This window comes from Gobius niger, assembly GCF_951799975.1.
Source record: "Gobius niger genome assembly, chromosome: 24".
Lineage (NCBI taxonomy): Eukaryota > Metazoa > Chordata > Actinopteri > Gobiiformes > Gobiidae > Gobius > Gobius niger.
Genome location: NC_136875.1, coordinates 10,560,887 through 10,584,735, shown reverse-complemented (window position 1 = coordinate 10,584,735; position 23,849 = coordinate 10,560,887). Strand labels below are relative to the sequence as shown.

The 23,849-nt window shown below is 39.6% G+C and overlaps 3 protein-coding genes across 4 annotated transcripts in view; 2 read left to right on the top strand and 1 right to left on the bottom strand.

Annotated features, from left to right (window-relative positions):
• The window catches only part of olfml3b (olfactomedin-like 3b), a 45,619-nt gene that overhangs the window by 10,897 nt on the left and 10,873 nt on the right, over positions 1–23,849 (bottom strand). The window contains exon 1 of one of the 2 annotated variants that reach the window (XM_079582330.1): positions 16,257–16,285. The exons of the other annotated variant lie outside the window; for it this stretch is intronic. The gene's annotated coding sequence lies outside the window, so the exon portion shown is untranslated. Of the gene's footprint in view, positions 1–16,256; positions 16,286–23,849 lie in introns of those variants that run through there. 2 annotated transcript variants of the gene reach the window in all.
• Positions 1,186–22,119, top strand: avil (advillin). The gene is made up of 20 exons (XM_079582357.1): positions 1,186–1,288; positions 1,387–1,461; positions 1,548–1,631; positions 5,766–5,953; positions 6,105–6,213; positions 6,282–6,392; positions 7,983–8,188; positions 10,242–10,320; positions 12,321–12,419; positions 12,506–12,659; positions 12,738–12,838; positions 13,374–13,511; positions 14,353–14,511; positions 16,249–16,428; positions 18,421–18,569; positions 18,752–18,896; positions 18,965–19,153; positions 19,229–19,297; positions 21,529–21,645; positions 21,846–22,119. The coding sequence occupies exons 2-20, from the start codon at positions 1,402–1,404 to the stop codon at positions 21,957–21,959; spliced, it is 2,451 nt and encodes an 816-aa protein (XP_079438483.1). The 5' UTR covers positions 1,186–1,288; positions 1,387–1,401; the 3' UTR covers positions 21,960–22,119.
• Positions 10,072–23,849, top strand: part of rabif (RAB interacting factor) — a 118,496-nt gene continuing 104,718 nt past the window's right edge. Inside the window, exon 1 of the mRNA XM_079582351.1 lies at positions 10,072–10,075. The gene's annotated coding sequence lies outside the window, so the exon portion shown is untranslated. The remainder of the gene's footprint in view (positions 10,076–23,849) is intronic.

The following is a 23,849-nucleotide window of genomic DNA, read 5'->3' as shown; positions in this document are numbered from 1 at the left end:
CATTTTTTTGTCATTTTTTTGTCAAATTTTTATCAAATTTTTGTCACATTTTTGTCATTTTTTTGTCACTTTTTTGTCAATTTTGGGTCAAATTTTTATCAACTTTTTGTCACATTTTTGTAATTTTTTTGGTCATTTCTTTTGTCATTTTTTGTGACATTTTTGCCCCTTTTTCATCAATTTTTCGTCACTTTTTAGTCAAACTTTTCTCACTTTTTTGTCACATTTCCATCATTGTTTTCGTCTCAGTTTTGTCGCTATTTTCACACCTTTTTTCCAGAAGCTTTTGGACTGGGGTAAAGCCAAACCGGAGAAAATGTGCTTGGTTCCGGTGGGAGTTAAGGGGTTAAAAGAAAAGCATCCAAAAACAAAAATGCGCTGGAAAAGCAACAAAAAACCCGAAAAACAAGAGACGAAAACACAACAAAAAAGTGACGAAAACACGCCAAAAAGCCACAAAAACGTAATGAAAAAGCAACAAAAACATGACAAAAATGCAGCGACAACGTGACAAAAAGTTACCATCACTTTTCTAGATTTTAGCTTTCAAATGAGACAGTGTTGCTCTCCAGTCAAGACGCTTTTACTGGAGAAAATGCTCTCGGTTAAGGCGGGGGGTCAGAGGTCAACATATGTATTTGTGGAAGTGTCACATTTACGCTAATTTGGGCCAGGCTGACCAGTGTCCGGGGCTGTTTTTCGGTCCCAGTCCGGCCCTGATGCTGTGAGATTAGCTTATCTTCTTGTTACTTCCACTAAAAGCAAACTTCCTTCTCCAGTGATTAGACTAAATAAATAGAACATAGTAAAACCAATTCTAGCCACCACATAGACAAAGGAACAAAACATATTTAGGCTTTTTCTTGCGATAAGCATAAGCTATTAGTCAAAGCAGTCATGTAAACATATAGCTGTAGTGTGTAATTCAATCTAAGGTGAAAAGGAAAAGGAAACGATATAAATTCAGATCATTTGAACAAAGCAGATGACTTCACTGTCCCGAACTGTGTCCATATAAGGCGCAGATATGTTGAGAGGAGCTGCTGCTGCTGCTGCTGCGTTTGAATAGCCAAGCCCCTTTGTTTAGCCCGATTTGCATGATTGTGTGTGCCTCTCCGTGATTGGGCGAAAGCACAGAGTGGACCTCACAAACATGCAAACACAGGCAAATCCGGCCCCATGGAGAGACAGGGCACACGGACGAGGGGCGCCCTGTTCTCACCGAGCACAAAATCAACTCCCGTGAGAAGATCGGGGAACAGGACAAGCACTTTGCACACGATATTAGGTAAAAAAAGAAAAAAAGAAGTGTTATTTTACATTATTTTTTACATTTGAGGGTGTGAATGAAAGTGGATATAGATTGTGAAATTATTTATATACAAGGAGTAAATCAAAGACATGGAGGTGACCTTCAAGGCAGTGAAGAAAAGTCCAGGCATCACCATATGGAGGATTGAGGTGAGTGAACCAGCAGCAGACTTTACAATAACAGAAATATAAATGTGTTTTTCGGTTTACACATTTCTTATTTGAATGCAAATTAGAAAATGGAGCTGGCGCTGGTCCCAGAAAAGTCCCATGGAAACTTTTTCGAAGGAGACTGCTACGTTCTTCTGGCGGTATGTAAGGTAAGTTGAGCCAGTGGGTAAGTTGAACCACCCCAATATAAGTCTACAGATTTGATTTACATGATTTGAACTTGCCAGGCAAAAATATTGGACACATTAGCCGTAAAATAACCCCACTTCTTCTGAAAAAAGGGTTTCTCACACACTCAAAGTGAATTTTTGGGGGTAAATTGCTGCTCCATAAGAAATGAATGACACTACTGAACTGCAGAAAATGTAAGTGTATAATTGTGTAGCTTTTGCATTGTTTATTGGTGGTTCTGGGTCTAGTAAAGACAAGCAAATGTGTCACCTTCAACTTACCCCATTACACTGCCAAAAAGTATTTAACTAGATCAGTATAAACATCTCAATTTGAGCATAATAATCCAAATTTTAGTTGTTTTGACAAGTTAAGAAGTTCTTGGGCATTTCACCTAGATTATTTCACTTGTTCTGAGATGTTTCTGACTCATTTCGATACATTTCGTCCTTATTTCAGGTCATTTTCTTTGCCAACGGGGTAAGAAAAATGGTCTTATCTCATTGGCAATTTTACTTTCTTATTTCAAGCGAGATTTCCCTTAGAACTGGTCTGAAATGTCCCCAAACAAGCAAAGTAAACTTGGTCCGATCAGGAAAAGTGTCTAAATGAGTGAAAACCGCTCAAAACAAGATACATTTCCTCAATTCAAGTCATTGAATGCTTGATATTTACTTTTTGTAGTGCAAATGTGTCACCTTCAACTTACCCCATTACACCGCAAAAAGTATTTAACTAGATCAGTATAAACATCTCAATTTGAGCATAATAATCCAAATTTTAGTTGTTTTGACAAGTTAAGAAGTTCTTGGGCATTTGTCCTAGATTATTTCACTTGTTCTGAGATGTTTCTGACTCGTTTCGATACATATCGTCCTTATTTCAGGTCATTTTCTTTGCCAATGGGGTAAGAAAATTGTTCTTATCTCATTGGCATTTTTACTTTCTTATTTCAAGCGAGATTTACCTTAAAACTGGTCTGAAATGTCCTCAAACAAGCAAAGTAAACTTGTTCCGATCAGGAAAAGTGTCTAAATGAGTGAAAACCGCTCAAAACAAGAAACATCTCCTCAATTCAAGTCATTGAATGCTTGATATTTACTTTTTGTAGTGTATGGTAAAGATGAGCCACAAGACCAGTTTTTGTTTGACAATCAACATCATTAAAAACTTTTTGAAGATGCAAACAAACAGCAAGCATCCCCAAATGTATGTAAATAGTACAAATGTGTATGTATTTTACAGTAAATTTACGCAATAACCATTCAGTAAATCAACACTGTGCTTGTTCAGCATCAAAAACCTTGGAGAAAATAACAAAACTAAATATTTTAACACAAAAGATCAAATCACTCATAAAACCTAAAAACATCAACTGGACATAATGGCCCCCACGCCCACCAAATATAGATGTGGACGTGGGAGGTGAAACTCCAGTAATGTCTGATCAAGCCAAACCATTTCTGGGGCAATCTCTGAACAGCTCTGTCCCAGGTGCACTGGTCACTCATACATGGCCTCCTTCAAACCCTCTCACAGACGTCTCCCCAATCTACATCCTGTCGCAACCCTCTGAGAGATATATTGCTAATATTAAACGACAGACTTTCTACTAACGTTCTATAATAACCACACTACAAAAAGTAAATATCAAGCATTGGCTTAAATGACTTGATTTGAGGAAATGTATCTTGTTTTGAGCGGTTTTCACTCATTTAGACACTTTTCCTGATCGGAACAAGTTTGCTTTGCTTGTTTGAGGACATTTCACACCAGTTCTAGGGTAAATCTCGCTTGAAGTAAGAAAGTAAAATTGCCAATGAGATAAGACCAATTTTCTTACCCCATTGGCAAAGAAAATGACCTGAAATAAGGACGAAATGTATCGAAACGAGTCCGAAACATCTCAGAACAAGTGAAATAATCTAGGACAAATGCCCAAGAACTTCTTAACTAGTCAAAACAACTACAATTTGGATTATTGTGCTCAAATTGAGATGTTTATACTGATCTAGTTCAATGCTTTTTGCAGTGCATTTCTTCAAAAAAAAAATCTAAAATGTTCTATACTATTAAAAACACGCTCACACCATTTGTAATTGAGTCCAGGGGCGGACTGGGACTGAAAAAAGGGCCCTGGACTCTGACCAGGCTGGCCCAGTAAATGCAGCACTTCCACAAAGACATATGTGAACCTCTTACCTCCCGTCTTAACCGAGTGCATTTCCTCCAGTTCGGTTTTACCCATTGTTGCCGCATGTTTTTTTGTTTTTTCATTACTTTTTTGTGGCTTTTCGTCGTGTTTTTGTCCGTTTTTCATTGCTTATTTCGTTGCTTTGTTGTCATGCTTTCGTCACGTCTTAGTCACTTTTTTGTCACATTTTTTTGTTGCTTTTCTGGCTCCCTTGTTGCTATTTCGATGCTTTGCTTTTAAGCTCTTAGATTTGGGTGAAGCTCGGTTAAGGGTTTAAGAGGTTAAGGAGAAAATTTAGACTGGTGGCCCAAGAGCCAGTGGCCCTTCTGTGCTCTTCCAGAATGGACATGTGGCCAGTCCGCCCCTGATTGAGTCAAGTGTGTATCACAGCAGCCCAAATGTTTCATATTTCTGCCACTGTATCCTCAAGAACAAGCATTTTAGTGTAAGATAAAGCCGGCATTGAGGTTACAAGCCAAATTAAAGGTGTGGTCACAGTGTAATGTTTCACTTATAGACATATTAGGTACTAGTAGACCGTCATTCCTCACTCCTCCCCATTTACATTATCACTAGTCACGAGAAAGGTAAGAGCACAAAGCATCCTCAGTTCTCCAAAACCTGTCAATTAAAGCCCAAAGCCAAAACTCTGGAATCACTCCTAGCCACTAGAGGATGGTATCGGGGCAAAGTCAGCACCCGGCCATGAGGACCAAAAAAGAAGTGCGTTTTACTGCATTGATCACCAATCTATGGCTCTTCCCGCTGTGTACACTTCAGACTGTGGCCCTCGAAGGTTTACCCAGTGTGAACATAGAGGACTTTATGTTCATATTCAAATTTACTCCAGATTTGATCTTGATCTAAGCCTGGGAGCACTTAAAGGTGCACTATGCAACAACAGAAACCACAAAACAATTGATTCTGGAGCATCATCGACGCCACTGTGAGGGAACGCAAAGATGCCATACTGCAGCTATGAAGCCACTGAGTCACTAAAAGGTCAAATAAACACATATATTATTATTTATTTTTTATTGTTTCACTTCAAAAGTTGCATAGTGCACCTTTAAAGCAGTACTAAGTAACGTGTTTACCTTAATAAATCCTTCCCGTAGTCCCTGTGGGGGTGATACAAGTGTTTATGGGATGATTGGAGGGTCTTTCATCTCCCCCTGGTGTCTCTGGCCAGAAAACCATGTTTGCAACTTGACTGCCACCGGTCCGGAGAAAGCAATACACACTAATGGAATCACGAAGAAGAAGCTAACATGCTAACGGGCAAAGCTAACTGCGGGCTAACGTCACTTTAAACAGTATTTACATCCAGGTTTGAGTGAAAAAAAATATTTCCATTGTATAATTGGATGCACAGTAACCCTCTCTCCCTTCGCCTTTCCTGTCAGCGTCGTATTTACTCTCCAAGACAATTAAAAATCGTAACTTGCTACGACACCTGCAGTTGCGCTTATGGCCTCTAGGGGGAAGAGTTACTTAGTACTGCTTTAAAAAGAAGAAATATTGTATGTATCGGTTAAAGGAACAGGCCACCGTTTTTACATACTGAGATATGTTCTTACCTGAGCTTAGACGAGCTCATACGTACCTGTCTGGTCTTTGTATGTGCCCTCAGTGACACAAAACGACCAAAGATGTTGTTAGCATTTGGCCTCTCCCAATGTATTCCTATAGCTCCAAACAAAGTGAAGTTGGAAGCTACCAAGCTCTTCTACGGGCACGCACAAAGACCAGACAGGTACATATCAACTCGTCTAAGCCCAGATAGGAACATATCTAAGAACAATGGGAAAATGGTGGCCTGTTCCTTTAACTATACCATTATCCCATCTATACGTCCAATTCTTATGTCTAAAATATTTATAATTCATTTCTGTTTCCTCTCAACAATAAAAAGAAGGCGAACAGTCCTCTGACTTACGGCATTCATTTCTGGATCGGCTCAGAGTCCAGTCAGGATGAGCAGGGAGCCGCCGCGATCTACACGACGCAGCTGGACGATTACTTGGGCTCCGGTCCGGCCCAGCACAGGGAGGTGCAGGGCTACGAGTCCGATAAATTCAGAGGATACTTCAAAAAGGGAATCATGTGAGTAACACTGACGTACTACAGTATACTACATTACTGCGGTTAAACTATTAGGCTATTACAGCACATCTCCTACAACCGTCACTTCTTGACCCATTACTACTACTAACGGGTACTACTACTTCTACTAAAAGTGCCGTTTCTTGTGCAGTTATAAAAAAGGCGGCGTAGCGTCAGGGATGAGACACGTAGAAACAAACATGTATGAGGTGAAGAGACTGCTCCACGTCAAAGGCAAAAAACGGGTCGCCGCCAAAGAGGTCAGTCCTGACACAATAACAGCCACTGGGCAATATTTTTTTTCATATTTTATGTTTATTTATTGCAGGTGGAGATGAGCTGGAAGAGCTTCAACACTGGAGACGTGTTTCTCTTGGACCTCGGTCAAACTATTGTCCAGTGGAACGGGCCAAAGTGCAACAGACAAGAAAAACTCAAAGTAAAGATGTCCCTCTCTTCTCTTCATCCTCTGCCAGACCATTTAACTTCACGTCCACTCTCATGACTTTAAGTACTTAAAATCCTGTTTCCCGGTTGTTCTTCTAACATCAGCATCCTTACTGGGATTGCAAAGGGGTGGAAAAGTCCAGATAAATGTCCAAAGATCTTGCTAATATCATGACAGGCACCGACCCACAGGAGGAGCGGGTGGGGAACAATAGTCAAGCAGCTGCATTAACTTGTTAAAGCACTGAAATATTTGTTTTTGTCTCAGAGCTTGGATCTTGGCGTTTGGTCACATTTGAGCCCCGCCCACTCTGAGTCTCTGTGATCTGATTGGCTTCAGAGCTACACTGTAGGTCAGACACCGTGAGTCACAGTAACATGACGCTAAAACATGACGCTACAAGTGTGATCTTCAGTTTGAACAAAAAGTCTCAGGCGACCTGTCACTTCAGTCACAGACCGACATGTGAAGAAGGAAGTCACGGTGAATCTGCATTAGACAGATCTTTCATTCTTCTGCAGGATTTAAGAATAAAAGAGTGCAAGTGTGAAAACCCATTGTTTATGATATAAATGAGGAAAATAATCTTGTCAACTGTATCTGCTGTAAAGTCATGTTTGTCTCATGCTACAGAAGAAGCTCATGAGGTTTGACACCAGTTACTATAGTAACTGTTTTCTCCAAAGTAAAAGTAGATCTACCACAGTCCTGTCCACATCTGTCATGGTCCACCATGACCCACCACGACTCAGAGGAACCGGGACAAACATGACTCTCCATCAGATCATATTTATGGATATTTTTTTAACCATTATTTGCATCAATGTTGTGAATTTCTTTAGTAAGTGTAATTATAATTATAATTTCCTTTTTATTTGATTTACTACATAGTTTAGTTTTAGACTTCACAGCGCATGTATGAAGTTGTGTCCAAAGCAGAAGTTCCATGACTTCCTTCTTCACCTGTCGGTCTGTGACTGAAGAGCAATGAGGCCTCAGCCTTTTTACATAAAGTAAAGGCCACAGTATATTAGCGTCATGTTACTGTCACTCATGGTGTCTGACCTAAAGTCTAACTCTGAAGAAAGTCAATTCACATTTACACTGAGAAGGTTGGAAGGGCGCCCCCTTGTGTCACCTTGCATCCAAATGCCCGGACCAAAACAGCGGGTCCTATATGGGCTCAGGTATTTTAAGAGGTTAAACAGAACAGACCTGAATTAAAAGAACAACCGGTACAGACTGACTGATTCTTAAAATAATTTGCACACACTTCATGTGTACTTCATAAGACGCAAGAAATTTGTTCTTACACTGAGAACTGTAGGAAAGTCATTTTTGCCTTGACCATGAAAATGTCTTGTGTACATACAGTATATAGACATAGTGAATACACCAGGTGGATCGAGAAATGGAATGAGTCGATCCCATACGTCTTTGTACTGGCTATGATCAAACCCTTGTGGTGAGACATGTCATTGATGATTTCTTGGACATAAACATGAACTGTTGTACCATTGATGGACTCATTTCCTCGCTGCCACAGCCGCATTTTTTTTCAGTCCTTGCTTGTTCGTGCAGGCCATGCTGTTGGCGAAAGACATCTGCAGCAGGGAGCGCGGAGGTCGGGCGGACGTCCGGATCGTAGAGGGGGTCGAAGAGGAGAGCACACCTCGGTTGATGGAGCTCATGACGGAGGCACTGGGGGAGAGGAGCGATGCCCTGCCTGACGGCACTCCGGACGAGGTCGCGGACCAGCAGCAGAAGTCTCAGCTCACTCTCTACCAGTATGTGATCCAGAAGCAATCATTCTTTCCCAATTCACAATTATCCAAACTAAAACTGTGTGGGTTTTCAAGTAGTGATCGTCGAGATAACAACTTTTTGGTCGTAAAAGGACTTGCACAAAAGCAGTGTGGTTGAGAAATCACCACTTATACAGTTCAATGTTTGTACCTGTCACAACCAGGCAGGGGAGGCAAATGCTTTGGGTGATTAGGCTGAGTAAATGTCATATTAAGGGGAGACACTACAGGCAAAACTCAATTTTTTTCAGTTTTCAAGTTTTGGGCCAAATTGGTCTCTGAACATACAAGCTTTCACCCGGAAACAGAAAATATGACTAATCTTCACAACAACATGTTTAAATATTGCACTGATTCAATGTTCCCCCATAGACATATGGGACAATGCAATTTCAAGGGCCTTTTTCTCAAAACACATTTTTCTGTCATTGTGGCGACACTATGTCCACGTCAGTCGGACCTAAAGACTTCACATTTTCCAGCTTTGGACTGAACAACATTTGGAAGATTTTTTCAGAGGGATTTTTTATTATCTAACCCCTAAGCCCCATTTATTGAGTTTTGAATGTCAAAAAATAAGGCGAAAATTAAATGTTTACACACTTTTCCACTAAAAAACAGATTATTTTATAACTAAACAAGAAATCCAAAATCCGCTCTGAGAAAGTCTTAGTAACTCATTTATCAATAAAATAAAACCATAAATTTGAATGTAGCTCTATACATTATTCAGATTTCGTCGCCGAAAAGATGGGAAATTTGGGGCATTTTTAGGCATAAAACACCTTGTTCTTATATGAAAAGATAAAATGACAGAAAACTTGCCACGTATTTTTATCTCACATTTATGCCAGTGATCTACAGCAACAGTTTCAAATTGATATCTGTAAATATAATTTTTTTCCCTATTCACCCGCAGTGTCTCGCCTTAAAGGAAATTGGTTCAAGCATGTTTAGGCACCGTGGTTAGCATTCTAATAGACAGTGCTTGTTTTCTTAATTTTTTCAATTGTTAGTGGTGGTCAAAACTCATTCCTAACTTGCACTAACACATTTCTACAATCAGAGTCCAATGAAACAATGCAGCTGGACTTGGAACAATTTACACTCATTCAAATCTCTTCTCAAGGGCCAAAGGTCGTTGACTGGCTTTCCACAGGATGGTAAAAAAGACACACAACACTGCGCACGTGCGAACAATTTACTCTGAAGAAGATATTTGAAGGATCTTGTCTAATCACGGCATGTCCACTGAATTGTTTTATGCAACAATGATTATTTATTCATTGAGAATTCTTGTTGGTTGATTTCTAGCATCCCTATTCTTCACAGAGTTGAGTTTAAGCTCGTTTCACAGCTTTCAGGAAGCCAGACTGTAACGGTAATGTCAACAATAACAACTGACAATTTAGGCAACAGAACAGGCTCTGTACACTGAATGTTTTTACTTCCTGTGTAGCCAGTGTAGGGTAAAGACGACATCCTATTTTAACATTTGTTAGTGTAAAATTCGCGTTAGCCTTAAAACACTACAGTTATAAACACAAAAGTCTCCTTTGGTGGAGCATTTACATCTAAAGTAAGTAACTGTCCAGCAGCTGCATGTTTTCAGCCAGGTACTGTTTGAATGTTTATTTGAACAAAACGTGGCTAACTCTCCACGGGGATAAAGAAAGACAGGACAGAGACGTCGTTACCTCAGGAAGTGAAGTGTTTTTAGCCTTTACTTCCTAAAGGCTATCGTACATTTTATGCCAACAAATGTTTAAATAGCACCACCATCTGAGCTCATTTTTTATGTCTGACATATATTTAACAATATATAGATTTTGTTTATTATTTGGGACATGAAGTTGTCATTATTATTAAGTTAGCCAAAAACATTGCATGAACAGATACAACAATCAATAGCATTCAGATCTTTCTTTACATTTTCAATATGGCGACTGGTGATAATGGTCCTACTGGGAGGGCTCTGGCTGTGAGGTCTGTCTGGCTTTGTCTGACTGTATCTTTAGCATCATGGTGTCTACAGTGTTTCAGATGCTGGTGGTCAGATGAAAGTGACTGAAGTTGCCACACGGCCTCTGGTCCAAGACCTGCTCAACCATGACGTGAGTACAGCCTCGTGGAAAATGAGAACATGCAAAGCTAAGCAAATGCGGGTCGTAGAATGAATGCTCATCCAAATATATGCTGTAAAAATCTCCATCACAGGAGTTTATGGCGGGTAATTCATCACGCGATAACGTGAGTTAGGTGCGGAACGGTGGAGGCAGATGTGCTCAAACCATGGTAAAAGTACACAGGCTCCCAAAAAACGCCATGACCCCCCATTTGACCCCCCTCCCACCTGGGGACCAGAATTTGGTGCTACACCCCAGCTCACCAGACTGGAAACTGGAGATTTAAGAGGAGCAGAGAAGAGGACAGGGGGAAACTGGACAGAGCAATCAAAAGGTGGTGAGAGTATGAGAATAGTTACTATTTTGTAAATATGTTTTCTGTCGTGGGTAGTGGCAATTAAAGTTTGAGTTTGCAAACTGGAATTGATTAATTTATTAAAAACAAAGTAGTTGATATACTGTGTTGTTTTTGTTTAGTAGCAGTAATATGCGGTTATTAGCCATGTCCACTGCATTTTTTGACCCCCCTTGAAATGACTAGGACCCCCCATTGCCCCCCTAATCTACATTGTCTGGAGCCGCCACTGTTTATATATAGTCATTTGTTGTTTCATTGCCTTTTTTGTTGTTAGACTTTTGTTCCGTTTCTGTTTTCTACTTTTAGAGAACTACTGCACACTCAAACAGTTTGAGAGTTCACTAATACACTGCAAAAAGTGTTTAACTAGATCAGTATAAACATCTCAATTTGAGCATAATAATCCAAATTTTAGTTGTTTTGACTAGTTAAGAAGTTCTTGGGCATTTGTCCTAGATTATTTCACTGGTTCTGAGATGTTTCTGACTCGTTTCAATACATTTCGTCCTTATTTCAGGTCATTTTCTTTGCCAACGGGGTAAGAAAATTGGTCTTATCTCATTGGCAATTTTACTTTCTTATTTCAAGCGAGATTTACCCTAGAACTGGTCTGAAATGTCCTCAAACAAGCAAAGTAAACTTGGTCCGATCAGGAAAAGTGTCTAAATGAGTGAAAACCGCTCAAAACAACATACATTTCCTCAATTCAAGTCATTTAAGCCAATGCTTGATATTTACTTTTTGTAGTGTACACTGTAGTTCTGTTTTGTTTTTGTTTTTTTCAAAAGACTTTTCAGAGTTACACTATTAAAACTGTACTGAACATTGGTAAAAGTGGACATTTCTTAATGTTTTGTTGATAGGGATAGAAGCTTACACTGGGAAAAATGACAGTCTTAAATGAGATTGCTGTGGAACCAGCTGCCATTAGAGATTAGACAGGCCCAGTCCCTTCCTGTTTTTTAATCTCTCCTAAAAACGCACCTTTTTTCTCTGGCGTTTAACGCAAATTGATGTTGCTGCTGTTGTGTTGTACTTTTTACCTCATATTTGTTACTGTAAATATTTGTATCTGTTTCTGTGTGCGGCACTTTGGCCAACTGTACAGTTTTTAAAGTGCTTTATAAATAAAGTTGGTATGGTATGGTATGGTATGGTATGGTATGGTATGGTATGGTATGGTATGGAGATTGAGGGCTTAAAACAGGAATGGGCAAACTTTTTGATGCGAGGACCACATTGGGTTTTTGAAGTTGCTACAAGGGCAAGTGTGTAATCGCCAAAACAAATCAAAAAAGCAATATCAGGCTTGATCATGTTTTGTGTGGGCCGGATCGTTGCGCTAGGCGGGGCCGCATCTGGCAAGAGTAGCAAAAGTTCCAAGTTCTAATATAGAGAACTATATCATTGTATGCACTATTAAGCTACAATAGATACAGAACGACAAATTAACACACCTACATTTTAACATTTCTTACCATCGCGCCCTTTACTCCACATCACTGTTTCACTCTTTCAAAATTTCTCTCACTCACTATTCCAAATCTCTATTTACAACCAGTACTGTGCATTATCTACCATCACAGAGAGAACGATCACTTTAGAACCCATTATTCTTTTATCGTTATAGGATTGCTTCATTTTGGACCAAGGAGGAACCAAGGTGTTTGTGTGGAAAGGCAAGAAAGCAAACAAGGCTGAGAAGCAGGTTGCCATGTCCAGAGCACTGGTAAACTCCATCTTCCATCACTTCTCATACAATCCATCTACAGAAATAACACCAAGATACCTACGTCTGACTCACCACTGTTTCAGGAATACATCAAAACCAAGAACTACCCTCAGAGCACCAACGTAGAGACGGTGCACGACGGCGCAGAGTCGGCTCTGTTCAAACAGCTGTTCCAGAGGTGGACCGTCAAAGACCAGACACAAGGACTGGGCAAAACCAACACCAGGGGCAAAGTGGGTACGTTATGGAGTCAGTTTGTTATGAACAGAAACTAAAATCATGCCTGTCATTAAATTGATTCTGTATTTGGTGCAGCCAACATCCCCCCAGAGAAGTTTGACGCCTCACTGATGCATGTGATGCCGGAGGTGGCGGCTCAGGAGAGAATGGTGGACAATGGATCGGGTCAAGTCGAGGTAATACTGAGGTTTCTTCAGGTCAAAAATGGCAAACTTCATTAAACTATTTATTTTACCACAAACTTACACATTTTTTTTCATGTGTGATGTTTAAACTGATTCTTGATAAACATTGACATAAAGGGTGTTGTTGATGTAAGAATGACATTCCATGATGCAAAAATTGAGAACTATTACTGTGTTGTACTGGGCATACTAGGATTTTTGCATATCTGCAACATGGATGAATGAACTATTATCTTTCTGAACACACGAAAAGATTTTGCCTTCAGTCAGAGAAAGGTGAGGTGATTTGAAATGAAAATAGAGTCCTTTTTTTAAACGTTTTAACTCATTTTGGATAGATGTTTTTTAATTTGTCTTTCTTTTCATTCATTTTTTGTTTGTTTTCGAGCTACATCCTTATTATCAAATACTTATTTATAAATGTGTGTAAAAGATATAGCAATTCACTAAAAATGTAATGAAGTTCTTGTCAGTTTCCCTGAAGAACAGCGCCCCCCTGTGGTTACGTAGCTGCTGTATGTTGCAGGTGTGGAGGATCGAGAATCTGGAGCTTGCCCCAGTGGATCCAAAGACACATGGATACTTCTACGGAGGAGACTGTTACCTGGTGCTGTACACTTACTTGGTCAATTGCAAACAGTGCTACCTGCTCTACATGTGGCTGGTGAGAGCTTCTATTCGTTATAAATGGATAAATTAGGGATCTGACACTTTTTTGCACCCAAAGAGTCAACAGTTCGCCCAAACAACATTTTTTTTTGGACATGTTCTTACCCCAAGAAATTCTGGAAGGACTTTTGTAGTTTTATAATTGGACATCTATACAAGGACTTTACATTGAAATGGGAAAACGTTATTTTTTGTTTCTTCAGAAAGCAAAAGAATGCAGATATCTATTTTGTTATTAATTTACTCATCCTTTTGTCCAAATTTTATATTCACAAATGTAAATATTCTAAGCAGAAACCCAACTTTGCACATTTTTTTAGTGATACTCTCTCATATATCAAGATCTTGGAAGGTTCTGATAACAAAAAGGCTCTAAAAACTATTAGTATTTGCTCAAAATATAATGTATTTGTAACTGAATAATTGTATTGTACAATTCTGTTACCCCCTGGCATACTTTGTATACTCATATACTTTTCAATAAAAAAATAAAAAAATAAAAAAAAAAGTTCGCCCAAACTACTCCCAATTTACACATTTTAATTTGTATATTGGAAACAAATTGGATATTAAAGGCTTCAAACTAACTTTGCCTAAAATAGGAGCAACTGAAGAATGAGTTGCAACTATTACATTGCAGCTGTAAATGTTTACTAATGTGTTCCATAAGTAACATTTTTATCAAACTAAAAAAAAAGACATTTTAATTGACAAAAAATAATTTTCGAAGCACCTCTCAAACACCCAAATAGCAACTAGACCAGAAAACAAGAAGTTGCCTAAGTGTGATGTAGAGTGTATGTACACAGTAATAGTCAAATGTGTTGTCGCTTTAGGGACGCCACGCCTCTCAGGACGAGATGGCGGCGATGGCGTTTCAGGCTGTTGATCTGGACCAGAAATATGGAGGAGAACCGGTTCAGGTCCGCGTCACCATGGGCAAAGAACCAAAGCACTTCATGGCCATGTTCAAAGGCAAAATGGTCATTTTTATGGTGCGTGGTAATATACTTCAGCATATTTAATAAAGTGGAAGTCATGTATTACTATGTTTAACAGGAGCAGACGTAATAATTCATAGAAAACCTATAGATACTGATCAGACCTTTATTTGAGATTTGACCTATTATCAGGATGTCGACAGTGGATCTATGATGGCGCAGATAATATGCGAAAGAAAATGTTTCCTCTTAATAGATACAGACGGCATCTCTGGAATTGCCCATAATGAACAGTCATCTTCTGTACTCTGTAGTCACTTCAACTACAGAGTACAGAAGATGACTCAAGAAACTTTATTGAACATAATGGTTATGTTTGAAGCAGTCAGAGGGGAAAACAAACAAGAAGTTCTCCCAATTACTCCAAAACTACTTTAACAAATGCTTAATTATGAATATAGTTTTCTACTAAATAAAGATAGAAAGGCACAGAGAGGAGCAAAGTGGTTCAACAGCCCATTAAACTTAAAAAAAAAAACTGACAATGCAAACATAATGCTCATTTTTAGCATCATAGATACAGACGGCATCTCTGGAATCGCCCATATATGGTCATGTTGGAAAACAGTTAAGGGGGAAAACAATTTGGAGAAAAATCTAAACTTTCTCTAATTATTCAAAAACTACATTAACAAATGCTGAATTATGAATATAGTTTTCTATTAAATAAAGAAACAACGACATGGGGAGGAGCAAAGTGGTTTAACAGCCCATAAATACTTTAAAAAAAAAGGAGAATGCTAACTTGATGCTACATGTTAGCATCGGGCTAATGCTAACCGTTAGCTAGCGCAAGCTACAACTGCCGTTTTTTCACTTCGACTGGACAATGTGCTGTGAGAAAATATTCATATGGGCCCGATTTACAATTGACTTTATTTATGTGTGATAAATGAGTTCATATTCCACCAGAAAATGAAAAATTGTGTTTCTCTAAAGATTCTATTTTCCCCCTCGGCGAAGCCACGCCCCCTTCTATGACGAGATGCTGTCTGTATCTATGCTACATGCTAATGCTAGCTACAGCTACCGATTTTGACTTGACCTTATTTTTATGTGATAAATAAGTTTATAGTCTGGCAGAAAAGGGCTCAAAAGAGTAAAATGTCCCCCTCGGCGACAGTGTTAATTTTGACAACATATTTTAATTTAGTTTTAGTCTTTTGACGAAAATGTAGTTCGATTTTAGTCTAGTTTTAGTAAAAAATAATCTTCAATTTTAGTCTAGTTTTAGTCGACTAAATTTAAGACGAATTTAGTCGACTTTGCATTGATAATATTCATTATAATCATATTTAATCTTGTTCCTCTGCTTCATGGAGCTGCTCCACATGAACAAAGCTCAGAGCTGATGCTTTAGCAGAGAATTTACATGATCTGAGGCTCTTTCAGACGCTCAATAGAAGTTTGGATGATTTTAGTCTCTCCATTTTTATTTAGTCTCATTTTACTCGACTAAAATATCTGGACATTTTAGTCATAGTTTTAGTCTCATGAAAAACTTTTAATTTAGTTTTAGTCCAATTTTAGTCGTCAAAAAATAACACTTTGACTAAAATTACCATATTTTAGTTGACGAAATTAACACCCCCTTGTATGTCGAGCAGTGTATAAAGCTACATTCATGCTATATAAGTGACTTCACCAAAGATCGTGATCCAGTTTAAGCTCTTTAAGCTACAGGCGCTACATTCTATGCATTATCATTATAGTTCTCCTTTGTGTATCCAGGGTGGTACCTCGAGAAGTGGCTCCACAGAGGAGGAGCCTGCGGTGCGGCTGTTCCAGATTCAAGGCACCGACCCGTTCAACACCAAAGCTGTCGAGGTTGAGGCCAAGGCCGCATCACTCAACTCTGGAGATGTGTTTCTGCTCAAGAGCCAGGATGTCATCTACCTGTGGTGCGGCAAGGTGAGGGCCTGGTCAAACAGTGTTCGGGATAGAGGCTGAAAGAAACCATCATAAATACTTCTGAGTAACTAAGGAATGTGACACTGTCCTTTTTCCTACTAGCTTCAACTAATGTTACCTTAAAGGCCATTGATTTTCTCATTTGAACTGAGATATATGTCACGCAACAGGAAACACTGGTGTGAGAATGACTGGAGAAGTTATTGCCAACATACCTAGCTTTCCCTGGTTTGACTGTTTTGTGATGTTTAATAATTCACTTCCTTATTGAACACTGACAGGAAGTGGCATGAATGGAGGTAAATAAATAAAAAGGAGAAGCGGCGTTTCATCATGACGTATGTGGACACTTTGCATGCCGGCTAGACCAGGAAACTTTTCAGCTTTCACAAACCGGTAGCATTAGCCGTCAAACATAGCAAATTAAGAAAAATGCAGATGTTTTCAGCTGTTGTCGACCAATCCATCACATTAAGGTGAGGTCAAAGCCTAGTTACAAATAATTTCTGAATGTGTACAAAAAAAATGTCCGGAGCAAAATGCTAAATCATATTCAGTTACGTTGTGGGAATAGATGCACATCCAATGGCCACTAAACATCATCATATAACACTTATGTTAATGATAAAGAAACCACATATACATTATATAAATGCCATGAAACGGACAAACCATACCTCGCCATACTTTAATATAGGGACTGGCTTGTCCATTCCTTTGTATGGGGATAGAACGCTCGATTCAAACGGGTCCAAGAGCCGATGGCCAACAAAATATATTCATTTATAGCAGGGGTGTCCAAACTTTTTTCATGGGGGGCCGCATGTTGAAGAGGACACCGGGTGAAGGGCCATAGATCGGTGATCAGTGCCGCGAAACCTTTGAATGGCAGAAGTTTTAATTGTGCCCTATACCTTTATTTATGCTTAAAATCTTCATATTCAGCTCAGTCTCACAATTAGTTAGGTTAGAATTGTGTAGAATTATAAAATTTCAGCATTTACATTAAAGCTCTCGATTTACCGATCGATCTACGTTCCCGCCCTCACCTATGGTCATGAGATTTGGGTAATGACCGAAAGGACAAGATCGCGAATACAAGCGGCCGAAATGAGTTTCCTTCGCAGGGTGGCTGGGCGCACCCTGCGAGATCGGGTGAGGAGCTCAGTTACCCGGGAGGAGCTCGGAGTAGAGTCGCTGCTCCTTCACGTCGAAAGGAGCCAGCTGAGGTGGCTCGGGCATCTGTTCCGGATGCCTCCTGGTCGCCTCCCGCGGGAGGTGTTCCAGGCATGTCCTAGTGGGACAAGGCCTCGTGGAAGACCCAGGACACGGTGGTGGGACTATGTTTCCGAGCTGGCCTGGTGTCGCCTCGGGGTCCCCCCAGAACAGTTGGAGGAGGTGTGTGTGGACCGGGAAGTCTGGGCATGTCTGCTGAGACTGCTGCCCCCGCGACCCGGCCCCGGATAAAGCGGATGAAAATGGATGGATGGATGGATACTACATTTCAAGTAAAAAGGACTATCTCTTATGATGTGTACTGATTCAGCAAGAAGGCCGAGGGCCACCAAAAATTTGTCTGAGGGCCGCATTTGGCCCCCCGGCTGCACTTTGGACACCCCTGATTTATAGGAACAGGCATAGCTAAAGGCATTTCTATGGTTTCTATACTCTGGAAATAGGGGAAAAGTTATCCCCGCTCGCAAGACAGGGGAAAACAACTGGGGAACTTGGGTCAAAACAACCTTCCTGATTGTGGAAATCAGATGATTTGTTCATTTATCGTCTAATGTGAGCTTTTTGGTTGAACTGCTACTTTCTTAAGTTTACCGTGTTGTTGTCCTCAGAGAAACATTCTCCATAAAAGTGGCAATTCACAGAAATAAAATCCAGATCAACACTTACCACAGATATTATAAACTAAACTGACTTAATTACTAAAGGATTCTGACCTGTCTTATCTTTATTTGAGCACGTTCTGACCGTTGCCTCCAGGGCTCGAGCGGCGACGAGCGTCAGATGGCCAGAGAAGTGGCTGCCGTGATCGGGCAGAGTGGCACAGATGAGCTGGTGGCTGAGGGGCAGGAGCCAGTGGAGTTCTGGGAGCTGCTTGGAGGAAAAGCACCCTACGCCAATGACAAGAAGTGAGAGAGTCAAAACGGGATTTTATCTACATTTCTATTTTATCTCCAACATATGCTTACTTTGTTAGTTCATAATCTCTAAAATGTAATGTAGTAATTGTATCTTTGAACGCCAAACATCTTAGCTGTAATTTTGGAGAATTGAGTCGGTTCCAATAAAGACTTCCATTTGTTTCTCAAAGGTTGCAGCAGGTCGTCCCGGACCACGAGCCACGCCTGTTCGAGTGCTCCAATAAAACCGGGCGCTTCATCGTCTCAGAGATCGGTCAGTTCACTCAGGACGATCTCAGTGAGGATGACGTCATGCTGCTCGACACGTGGGACCAGGTCAGCCGTCCACAGTCTTCTGTACTTCATGAGATCTCATATTTAGAATGTTTTTTTTTTCCCCCCAGGTGTTTTTATGGATCGGAAAAGATGCAAACGAAGAGGAACGCAAGGAGGCTGTAGTGACCAGTCAGGAGTACCTCAGGACCCACCCGGGAGACAGGGACCCGGACACCCCCATTGTACTCATCAAACAGGGCTTCGAGCCACCGACCTTCACAGGCTGGTTCATGGCGTGGGACCCAAACAAGTGGAGTGTAAGAGGCTGAGAACTCACCGCACACAAAAGAATGATGAAGGATAATGAATGTCTGTTTTTGTTTTATTTTTAGGAAGGAATGACCTACGAGGAGATGAAGAAGGAGCTCGGGGAAGAGGCTGAGCCCGTTGTTATTACGCAGGTATGGAGCAGTGTTAATTTTGATATAAACATATTTTAATTTAGTTTTAGTCTTTTGACGAAAATGTAATTTGATTTTAGTCTAGTTTTAGTCAAAAAAATATCTTCAATTTTAGTCTAGTTTTCGTCGACTAAAATTGCAAGTAAATTTAGTCGACTTTGCATTGATAATATTCATTCTAATCATATTTAATCTTGTTCCTCTGCTTCATGTTTCTGCTGCACATGAACAAAGCTCCTGATCCTTTGGCAGAGAATTTACATGATCTGAGGCTCTTTCAGACGCTCAATAGAAGTTTGGATGATTTTAGTCTCTCCATTTCATTTTTATTTAGTCTTATTTTAGTCAACTAAAATATCTGGACATTTTAGTCATAGTTTTAGTCTCATGAAAAACTTTTAATTTACTTTTAGTCCAATTTTAGTCGTCAAAAATAACACTTTGACTAAAATTAAGACTAAATATTTTAGTCGACGAAATTAACACTGGTATGGAGCTAAAAGAGTCTATGACAATTCTCGTTTGTCTTCTCTGCTTTTAGAGAGAGCTTGTCATGTGTGACAGTTAGGCGCGTTCATAGAGCGTTTATCAATGGACTAATTTATAGCCTAATTTTTCCGAAAACTGTAAGGAAGTGGGGGAAGGCTCCAGAGGTTCCTTGCTCTAATGGACATTATTTAAACGTTTTTGTCCCCTCTTCAAGTCATTGTTGAACACGGGCTTGTCATTCTGACCTCCACATGTTTTTCTAACATGCGCAACATTATCCTATATTTTTCCTTTCGCTATTGTTATTTTTGCCCTAGTCTATGCAATGGAGGCGGCTCCAAAAACCCCCGTCCAATTGTAACTAGCTTCGTTAGCCAGCACTGGAAAAGCCACGCGCCCTCAGTCCATTGCTAATGAAAGATTATGGGTCAGACCAAACTGCTGTTTTGGGGCTAACGAGTCCCTCTTTGTTAACTGCTAACTGTTTAAGCTCAAATCCACCTGAAACAGTGGCCGATTACTTGAGTGATCGCTTGGTGGTAGGAGCTATTACACTACAATAGGCTAAATTGTACATGTTTTTATTTATTTATTTATTTATTTTATTTTATTTTTATTAAGCGATGAGTATATAAGATACAAAGTGCACAATTACACAAGTGAGAAGGACACAGGACACAACAAAAAGTAAATATCAAGCATTGGCTTAAATGACTTGAATTGAGGAAATGTATCTTGTTTTGAGCAGTTTTCACTCATTTAGACACTTTTCCTGATCGGACCAAGTTTACTTTGCTTGTTTGAGGACATTTCAGACCAGTTCTAGGGTAAATCTCGCTTGAAATATAAGAAAGTAAAATTGCCAATGAGATAAGACCAATCTTCTTACCCCATTGGCAAAGAGAATGTCCTGAAATAAGGACGAAATGTATCGAAACGAGTCAGAAACATTTCAGAACAAGTGAAATAATCCAGGACAAACGCCCAAGAACATCTTAACCAGTCAAAACAACAACAAATTGGATTATTATGCTCAAATTGAGATGTTTATACTAGTCTAGTTCATTACTTTTTGCAGTTTGCAGAAGAGACACATGGGGAGGAAGGATTACGTGATTGGATGGATAAGTAAAACAGAACTAAATGAAAGGGATATAATCATGTGTGATCATACGTCGTCACTACATTGACACTCCGAGACCCACAGCCCCCACCCCCCACCCATGTTTTGTACCTAGATTGGTGTAGAGTGCATTAAAATAAGCATGAGGCTTACCCTATCTTTTTTTTTTTTTTATCTTTTACTTATTTATTTTCCTTTTCTCCTTCTCCCTCTTTCCTTTTTCTCATCTTCTATTTTTTTCCCTATTTTTTTTTTTTTTTCCCTTTTTGTTTCCCCTTTGTTTTTTGTCTTTTTGTCTGTTCTTATGTGGTGCATTAAAAAGAGTGTGAAGGCAGGTGGGTTAGTGGATGCCCCTGGCGGTATAGGCCCATGGCAGCGGAGGAATGCCAGGAGGGGCCCGAAACCCCGCAGCCAAAGCGGGCCGGGCACACCGAGGGCTGACTGAGAGGGCGAGAACGGAGGAGGGGTAATTAGAGGAAACTGGAGTAATATCATCTACTCCACTAGCCAAATTTACAATAGTCAACAATCCAAAAAAAAAACCTTCTCTTTGAACTTGATGTGTTTTGGATCTATATTTGTAAAAGTTGAGTCAATGCTAATGGTGCATTTGTTTCAGGATGCAAACCAAGAGGAGTCTGAAGCGGAAAAAAGCTATGACTCTTTTCCTCTCGATGCTCTGGTGAACAAACAGCCCGACGAGCTGCCGGACGGAGTCAACCCATCACAGAAAGAGGTAACATACTTTAAGACTGTCTCGTCATTGAGGAACACGTTAGCGTATGAAGAATGAAAATTAAGTGAAAGAATTTGTTAGATGCAGTGGTTTGTGTCTTATGAAAAGTCATCGAAGAAAGGAACTAAAATCAAATTTCAATGTGTTACTATGAATTGACAGTGAAAGTCATGGCGATTGTGTCTTTTGTCTTTCCACAGAAGCACCTCTCGGACTCGGACTTTAGTGAAGTATTCGGGATGACTAAACAGGACTACGACGGCCTCCCCCCGTGGAAACAGAGCAACCTAAAAAAAAGCAAAGGGCTTTTCTAGATTCTTACCGCACATGTGTATTGTGTGCATTCATCTAAATAGTTAGACAGTTTTTCTATCGTTGCAGACAAATGTGATTTTTCTTCTTGTGTGTCTCTAAGGATCAGATCTATGTCACTTATAGCTCAGGGAACTCAGGGACTTCGTAACGGTCAAAAATGCCAATACAAAAGATATCTATATATGGGATAAAACCTTTTTTATGTATATTATTTATAAAACTATAGCATTAAAAACCTGGCAACATAATTGTTTTGTATAAGCTTGTCTTTTTCCATTTTTATAATAAGAAAGTCAGCAGAGGTGGTCAGAAACAACAGGGTAAATGTCAATTATGCACAAGTTTGTTTTTTCACATGAAGTTCCACATTGCACCTTCAAGAACTGCTTCAGTAGTTTCTGAGAATCTTGAGTTGTAAATTTGCTGAGAACGTATTACTCTTAATCCACCACATTTGAAAGATAAATTGTAATATTTTCTACTCCACTACATTTCTATAAAGGTTATAAAGCAAAAAGTAAAATCGTCCTTCAGTATATCGAATAAGAATCTTATATTGCGCTTAATTGTTGGGAACATGTGAATGTTGCATTAAAATGACTAATAATAAATCAATTTATCAATCAATCTATACAGTATTTTTTTTAAACACAACAAAAAAAGCTGTATGTAATTATAGAGCATTTTTAGTGATTGTGAGCTTACATAATAATAATAACCTTATTTATAGAGCACTTTTAAAAACAACGTCTACAAAGTGCTTTACAAACACAGCATTTCAAGTCAGAGCAAACCGTAACAGGATAATGATGAGATCACATGAATGAAAAACAAATAAAACCTGTTATAAAAAAGCTTGTCTATGAAAGTGACTTTTAAGAAGGGATTTAAAAGAAGGCACTGATGGTGACAGCGTCGTCACCTCAGGTCGCTCATTCCAAAGCCCGGACTGAAAAGGCCCAATCGTCCAGAGATTCACCAATAAGCGGCTAACAGTTTAGCATTATGACAGAAGTTTACAAAAAGATCGTGAACTGACAAACATCTGACCGACCGGCTCTTATGCAGCTGAAATCCTCGGGAAATATCCGTTTGTTTATACGAGCGATCGCTGTTATTGTTTACTTCCGCAATTTTCACCGGATGTTTGGTAGGCAGCTGATGCATACAGGCCGCTATCTCGGTTTTATAAAATGATAGATCTGTTACAGCGCAAGAGAAGCAATGCCCTGTTTATGGACATTGTTTTTAATGATTATAGGATTTTAATAAAATGTTTATCAAATATGAAAATGTAAAATGCCTACCAAGGCCAAGGGATGTGACGACATCGCAATCGCTCATATTCATCCAATGTCTACAGGAACTGTCGGGTCTATTTCCTCCTTTTATTTCCTCACAAAGCAAAGCAGCACCGGAGGAGAGTCTGAAGCGTTCAAGGGTTGCGGGGATAAAAAAAGTACTGCGCTGGAATTGTATTTTCTAAATGACCAAAAAAAAGTGAGACTCTCATGAAAGTTGCAGTTTAGCGAATAAATGTAAGTCTCAAAATATTGACTTTGTACATATCTTAATTATGCGGATAAATGTGTGTTTCACTCAAGATTAATGAGATTTCTGTAGCTTTCTGAATGCGATCAGAGCAGAGTGTGGTCTAAAAAGTGTGGAGGGGAGTGAGGGGCGTGGGCGACGGGGGGAAAGCCAGGTGAGGGGAGGGGGTGATGGTGGAGCAGAGTTCACTACTCCACCTACTGATGGAAAAAAGAAAAAAAATCAGGTATAGATCCTTTCAATGGATTTGTATTTTCTACTCTACTGAATAGTGTTTTCCACAGCAAATACTTCAGTACTTATACTTAATAATAATTTCATTGGAGTATGTTTTCATG

Bases quoted from the DNA above. Each gene is read 5' to 3' on its own strand.
- avil (XM_079582357.1), top strand. From the start codon at position 1,402: ATGGAGGTGACCTTCAAGGCAGTGAAGAAAAGTCCAGGCATCACCATA. The intron at 6,393-7,982 runs GTAAAGATGTCC...TTGTTCGTGCAG, and splicing joins ACAGACAAGAAAAACTCAAA to GCCATGCTGTTGGCGAAAGA. The intron at 10,321-12,320 runs GTGAGTACAGCC...TTATCGTTATAG, and splicing joins AAGACCTGCTCAACCATGAC to GATTGCTTCATTTTGGACCA.